At 38.7% G+C, this 7639-nt stretch overlaps 1 protein-coding gene across 1 annotated transcript; it reads left to right on the forward strand.

Annotated features, from left to right (window-relative positions):
* The first annotated feature begins 290 nt into the window (after positions 1 to 290).
* LOC122967991 (bone morphogenetic protein 10-like) lies at positions 291 to 3531 on the forward strand. Its single transcript, XM_044332849.1, has 2 exons — positions 291 to 790; positions 1189 to 3531. The coding sequence occupies exons 1-2, from the start codon at positions 457 to 459 to the stop codon at positions 2241 to 2243; spliced, it is 1389 nt and encodes a 462-aa protein (XP_044188784.1). The 5' UTR covers positions 291 to 456; the 3' UTR covers positions 2244 to 3531.
* Positions 3532 to 7639: the final 4108 nt, after the last annotated feature.

Genomic DNA, 7639 nt, shown 5'->3' on the forward strand with positions numbered 1-7639 from the left:
GTTTTGATCATTTCCTTATCTCTAATGCATCAGAATTATTTTTAGAAAATTTATTGTGGCAGTATCTTGATTTCTGTGTGGCACAGCTTACAGCAACTCATAAAATAACTTGTGTGTTGATTTAAAGTCACTGTCAGGTTTTATTGATGGTTAATAAAAGAAAAACGTTCATCGAAATGAGACAGAATATCAGTGGAAATCACTCATAAGTCCCTGGCGGGGGAGAGAGAGAGGAGGGCCAAGCAGGTGACATCTCCAACCATGTCAGCACAGCACATTGGACAACACAGCCCTGCCCTCAGAACCAAACCACAAGATCAACAAGGGCAAAGCTGTTTTCTCTTTGCCCCCAACAGCAACCTGCTGTCCTTTAATGAAGGAGAGTCTGCCCTGGTTGAACTGTTCCATCACATCTGATACTCAATCTTTGGATCTAAACCTTTCCTCCACTCAACCATGACCGTCTTCTCCAGCCTTGGGTTTATCCGCTCTTTGAGTGTCCTACTTGTGATGTTGACTGGTTTGAGCTTGAGCAGTCCCATCAGGTCTCCTGAGAACCATCACAGGGCATCAGTCGGTAGGGATGTGAGTGATAATCCGCTACTTGATGCACAAGACTTTCTGAGCCAGTTTCTGTCCACACTAAACCTCACAGAGCAGAGGCCCCATCCCCGGCCCCTTGCCGCCCGTAAGGAGCCACCAGAGTACATGCTGGAGCTGTACAACCGATTTGCCAATGACCGCACTGCTGTGCCCTCAGCCAACATTGTGCGCAGTTTCAAGAATGAAGGTACAAGCTTCTTTTTGTTTGACAGCACAAAAATCTTGGAAATGTGTGTATTGTGCAAAGAAAATTTGGACATGTTTGCTCATTTTTGTCGTATTATTTAAATAACATGTGAATGGTTTCGAATTCAAACTATTAGGATCCTGTTTGACATCCCAAAGAAATGATTTAATTGTTTAAACATTTTATGATTTCACATGAATGTGGAAGAGTGCATTTCTATTGTTTTTTTAAAATAATAAAGTTAGGCTTTAAGTAAGTTTTGACAATTTATGGATAATATAATGCAAACAAAATGGTCTAAGGGTATATTAAAACATTTAAAATATAGTTTAACGTTTGTTTTACTACAGAAACATACACAACCTATTGAGACACACTTATTAATATTTTAATTTCAGATTCCTCCCCCTACAGTGTAACGGCCAGGGGTGTAAGGATATATCCCCTGCTGTTCAACATCTCCATGCCCCACCATGAGCACATAACAATAGCTGAGCTTCGCCTTATCACCCTGGTGCAGAGGGCCCAAAGACCATATGCTGGCCTTGACTGCAAGGTGACCATCTACAAAATACATGAGGGTGTTGCTTGGACAAAAGAGGTGGGGAAAGTAGAGAGAAGGAGGGATAAAGAGGAGGTGGTGGAGATGAAGGATCTGGAGGAACTGGTGACAAAGCATATTCATGCCAAAGATAACAACTGGGTGTCATTTGACCTGACTCATGTGGTTACACTCTGGCGGAAGTCAGGGTTTACAACTCATAGACTGGAGGTTCATATTGCAAATCTGGGGTCAGAAGAGGCAGGGGCCACGCGAGAGGTCACAGAAGAGGGCGAAAGTTTGATTGAGATTGATATCGACAGAAGCTTGGAGGGGAAACACAATGCAGTGATGATTGTATTCTCCAATGATCAGAGCAGAGACCACAAACACGACAAGCAAGAGCTCAACCTAATGATTGAACATGAGGATGACCTTCCAGAAAACACGGACTGGAGCCAACAAGCTTTCTGGGGTCACATTAATCACAACGCCGGCCATGCTAACCAGGACGAACCAGACAATCAGTCTCTCCTGCAACTGCAGTCCAACCTTATCTACGACACACCTCCTCGAATCCGTCGCAATGTTAAGAGTGAGCCATGCAAGAGAACCCCACTGTTTGTGGATTTTAAAGACATTGGCTGGGATACATGGGTCATCCAGCCACTGGGCTATGAAGCATATGAGTGCAACGGCGTGTGCAACCCACCTCTGACCTCTGAGGTCTCGCCCACCAAACACGCCATAGTGCAGACACTGCTGAGTATTAAGAAACCGGAGAGAGCATCGCGTGCCTGCTGTGTACCCACTAAGCTGGAGCCCATATCACTTCTTTATCATGATAATGGGGTAATCACTTTTAACCACAAGTATGAAGGCATGGTGGTGGCAGAGTGTGGCTGTAGATAGTCCTGAAGGTGATACTGTTACACAGAAATAGAGACTGTGCACTGATGGATTTAAAGAAAATTAATCTGACATTTCAATCATCTCAGAAACATCTTTCTATCTCTCTCTCTATCTATCTATCTATCTATCTATCTATCTATCTATCTATCTATCTATCTATCTATCTATCTATCTATCTGCTCATGTGCTTGTCTCCACAGCATGCAACATCTCAGCAACAGCGGTGTGTAAAAACACAAGTCTGGATTTAGTTGTAAAATGGACTCAAATCTATGCCACATGATGTAAATTTGCGATTGTATAAAGGCAAATCTTCAGTTATTATTATATTAGTATTAGTAGTAATGCTGCAAATCTTGTCCTGAAATGATTTATTATGATATTTGCCAGTTTTTGTATCTTAGCGTGTTTTTGGAGACATTTAATAATTCCTTCTGAGTGACAATATCCTTGCAAATATGGCCTCAGTCCCATCCAACACAGCACTGATATGAATTACAATGACAACCTTCTGAATAATTTAGAAATATGCATGTGGGATCTGAATAAGCACAAAAGATGTACCCTGAAGACAAAGTTTTCAAGGTTCAGAATCTGACAGGAGTGAAGTTTGCATGATGGTTTATTTCAGTGCAGGTGCTGGAACAGAATAGACTGATGGACTGAATCTTCCACACGCCATCTTAATGCAAAGTCTAAATTTATTATTGCAGACGTTTCATCATGCACCTGTCTCAAATCTTTCTTTGTTCCATCTACAGCAGAAATGATCCCTAGTGCAAGAGTTGAGAAGCTGCAGCTTGTCCAAACCGAACCTATCTACATTTCTACATTTTAGGATCAGATTACAATGATTTGCACTACCGATATGTTTTTTCAACAGGAAAAGTCATTTAATTTCAATTTCAACTGAATCACAGTCCTGCAAAAATGCTTTATAAGTAGTAGCTATACATGCTTCAGATTTATAAATGGTATCATTTGTTCTTGTGCCCTTTGGCATGTTGGAGGCACACGATTTAAAGACTGTGACATTTTTCCTCTTCTTTACTTGCCAAACTTGCAGAAAATGTATTTTTGATGGCTTTTGACCTGGAGAGAATTTCCACAGTGACTTGGAGCTTTTCAGGGCAGTAGCCAATTTCTCTTACCTAACATTGCTGTCAGCTTCTGTGAAAAGTTTCTTTATACCAGCCAATCATCTCTTGCTTTTGGTTCTCGCACAAACATTAATGTAATTATGGTTGTTAAAATAAAATATCTGAAAATAAATCTATTCATTGAGTAATTCTGTTGCTTCATTGTCAGGTAATATCAGCACTCTCCACCTAACAACCTTTAATCCCCGTCCCTCTGGCGTCACATGCCTAGCGGGCCTCTCTCTGCTCGCTTCCATGCCATAGTGATAACAAGGTGTCAGAGCCTGGAGTCTTGTAAACCGTCACTCAGGATGAGACGCCACTCCAAGTGGCAGCATTTGTGAGAACGTGGTGTCAGATTCCTGGTCTCCAACGCCAACATGTTCTATTGACAAAGCTGCCATCAGGTTGCTCTGTGCCCTCTGAACCCTCCCACTTCCTTTTTTTGACACGGGCATGCTGACGCCCTTATCAAGGCCACGGCAACAGTACAAATGGAAAAAAATACATGTCACATCATCACCTAGCTTCTGCTGTTAACAGTTGGAAGCAGATAACAATAATGGAATAACACTGTGGAACTTTCTGACTTAATAGGATCCTCACTCTGCTGGCAGATTTACATAGGCCAAGTGTGCAGGGCAGAGATATCGACTGGCCGTGAACAAATTGATTTCCCAGAGTGAACCTTTTTTAAGACTAGAATTAAGTTTCAACTTGTAGGAAATATTCCTAAAAACAGCAATATTCCTGACTTCTTAGTTTAAGTTCATGTCTCATACTATTGTAAACACATGACTCATCACGAAATGATCCAGAAAACTGAGGATTTGACACTTTGGACATCCTGTTGATCAGAGCTTGCTCTGGCATTGTAAACACCTAGTTTATTTTATTTGTAGCTTTGTAGGAGCTATGCCGTAGGCTGCAATATCTTTAATAAAAATAAACTTAATCAACCTGTTACAGATTTTTTTCTTAGGTGGTTAGTGCTGCCAGTGCAACCAGACCCAATGTTGATAATATTTTGCACATCAGACACCTTGACCACCTTGAGGGTGCCATAAAAACTGGCCTTATAACAGCAAAAAAGGGTTACTAAAACACTAGAAAACATCTTCAGCACAGCATACAGCTAAATGACTTGTCAAGTACCCTCTACCTTAAAAGAATTAGGTTTGCTCTGAAACTTAATGATTTCAGGAAAATTAGTCCCCCCTTCATTTCTTTGAAGTCCACACCAATTCCAATAATAACTTCTCACCAGACAACTCTTAGAGGATTAATCTAATGGCTGCTGGGTAGTTTTTCCTTTCCTGAATTCATTCAATTTATGCACAGCTGTCTTTTGATTTTCACTACACTGTGAGTTTTTGCGGGTTCCTCTTATTCTGTGTTCTGTTTTACTGGAAATCTGAAGCACACAACTGCACCAACTGTGTGAACAATAACAGAGCTTCAATAAAAATACAAATGACAAAAAACACATTGCATTCTCCTGAAAAATAATGAAGTACATTAAAGGCATAATTCAGTTTATTTTTATCATTGTAATAACATTAAATTGGGTGGTATATTTTATGAAATACATTTAAAATGATTTGCAGTTACCCTAAACCTAAAGTTAACCTAAACATTTCACATCTAAACATCTGCTAACTGTAATATCGCAGTGTACTAATGGTACAGTCATGGTATCCACACAAATGTGTACCAACATTGTATGTAATTATAATATTTATTACATTTATTATTTATGTTATAATTTCTTCAAAGCCAGAGAAATCTATGAAAAACAAAACCTTTTAACTGTTTGGGAAAAGATTATAAATACATAAAATGACATTTTAGAGGATTCCTTCATTTAGTATCATTTCTTTTAACTATTTTTAACATGGTCTGGGAGAGGAATTCACAACTGAGTAAAAACATTTGAGCATGTTAATGTGTGGACAGTTTTGTTCATCACACTGTGCTACTTGTGAACACAAAGCTATTAATGTTCAGGGGTAAGGGGACGCCAAAAACACATGGTTCATGTCATTGGGAGATATAGAAGAGAGAGCATAAGAGAGATTTGGACGGGGGCCTGTAATGTCACATTATATTATAACCACAAGGGGGAGACTTTATATTACAGTACACCACAAAAGAAGAGAGGGTTACAGGCATGCTCTCAAAACCTCAAGTGTTTTGAGAACATAATCCAGGGGTTAGAATAATTTGCAGTCTCGACAAGGTCGGTCATGCATTCAAAATTGAGAATATACTGTTGGCATGCACCTAGCAAATATTAAACAGTATTATTACCGATGGTTTCAAGACTCTCATAAGTTTCATCACCTTACAAGGCATAGTATTATGACATAATATTTCACTGTTGCCAATTTACTGCAATGTCATAATCAATGTTAGTTCAATGTATATCAAACATTCTTGTATGCATTTTTCCAAATGTGTATGTTAGAGATAACTATTAATGGCTGAACTCTTCCACTTTTAAAGGCCTAAATCCAGATAAAAGAACATTTTTAAAAGTTATTTCATGTCATTGTCAAGGACATATTAACCTGCTTGAGGGCCCTAGGGCAGAGAAGAGCTGTAGGCCCTCAATCCTCCAACTCTCTGAGTATTGTACTGTGTATTTAATCTGTCATCTTTAAAAATGAGCAGGTTCTATTCTCGGAAACCAACCAGTGCTAAAGTACTGGTCATACAATGAGAAGGTAATAATTTTGGACCAGTCTTTACTTCCCTATCATTTTGGTTGATTGGCTACTTTTGTGGTACATATACTATAAACCAAGTGATACACAGTTACCCAAAGGCCCTTGAGGGTCTGAGGTCAAGGATCAGTTTCCCACTTTGCTTAGTTATTAATACAGCCCTAATTGGTCTGGTCATTGTTTATTGGAATTTAGACTTTTAGATTTTAAAGTCCCCCTCTACTCAAAAACATGTTTTTCTTCTTGTTCCTAACTTGAATGTTTAAGCTTCTCTGTGTTGAATGATATGATGTATGTGCAGAGTTTGACACAAGAAGGCTGTTTTCACATTTATTGGCTGAAAGTTTCTCTGTGCTCAAATTCCAGTTTTAAGGGGTGGGCCTATAAGCATGATTTGTGACATCACAAATAGTTTGGAAGCCAATCCTGGTCCAATATTCAATGTAGACAAGTGTGATGTGGAAACTTAAAACCTCTAGTGCACAAACACTGATAATAGACTTAACAGTGACGTAGGAGACATCTTGTGTTCAGCAGTTAAACTTTTGAAATTAAAAATATTTTTTTTAATGAGGGAAAAGGAGTAGATGCTATTTTAAGGATTGTAACAAGATAATTTAACGTTTTTTGTGGAAAAACTTGTCTGGAGAGGATTTGACTTTGTTGTCTTTTGACAATGAAACAAACTATGTATCATACAAAAATCTAATCGGAGTGGAAAACAAGGCACACATTTTCAGGTGTAATGGAACATTTGGGAAGGTTACTTTTGAAATGTAATAGTTTACAGATTAACCCTGTTAAAAATGTAATAGATAATGTAACTATTATAACTAGTAAGTAATCATAATTACTTCATCAAAGTAATGTAACTAATTACATTTAATTATTTTTTGATTAATTTTCTAACAAATGTCTGTAGATGTTTCCTGACATTGAGCATTTCGATGTTGACAGCATTTTCACTGCTCGTAAACAAGCTTCACACTGTACAATTAGAGCCTTTTTCTGATTTCAGAAGGAAAATATTGTTTAATTTCCAGCACTGAGAGGCATTCTTGTCCCACGACATGGCCACCTGCCTTGACGTGGTCGGCTGGTCGCAGGCATGGCAGACTCAGGTTGCTTAGAGCAATGAGCGTTGATTGACAGATGAGAGGCGGTGCAAATTCAAACAAGAGAACCAATGAAAAACAATGCTCAAAATTTGATTGAATACTAGTAAAGGGTGGACCGATTCTTTTCACAGTATCGGTTCCTTCGAGTTGATACATGTAAATGTATCGAACCTTTCGAGTTTTCATACTTTTTGCAAAATATGCTGTCAGTTTCTCCATGACACTCGGTTATAGTACAGGCACATTTGACAGCTAGTGCTGCCTGCCCCACAAAATTTCTCTTCAGTGCATTACCAGTCATCACGTATAAGTTTACATTAATAAAGATAAAATATTAATTTAAATGCATTGATTCAGCATCCTACTTGTATGTAGTTAGGCTATATAAGCTCAATACGATGTTACAGAAATGT

The sequence above is a fragment of the Thunnus albacares genome, chromosome 18, assembly GCF_914725855.1.
Source record: "Thunnus albacares chromosome 18, fThuAlb1.1, whole genome shotgun sequence".
Lineage (NCBI taxonomy): Eukaryota > Metazoa > Chordata > Actinopteri > Scombriformes > Scombridae > Thunnus > Thunnus albacares.

What these genes read in the sequence shown, in the direction of transcription:
- LOC122967991 (XM_044332849.1), top strand. Translation starts at nt 457, where the DNA reads ATGACCGTCTTCTCCAGCCTTGGGTTTATCCGCTCTTTGAGTGTCCTA. An exon ending in GCGCAGTTTCAAGAATGAAG is followed by an intron (nt 791 to 1,188) that starts GTACAAGCTTCT and finishes TTTTAATTTCAG; the next exon opens with ATTCCTCCCCCTACAGTGTA.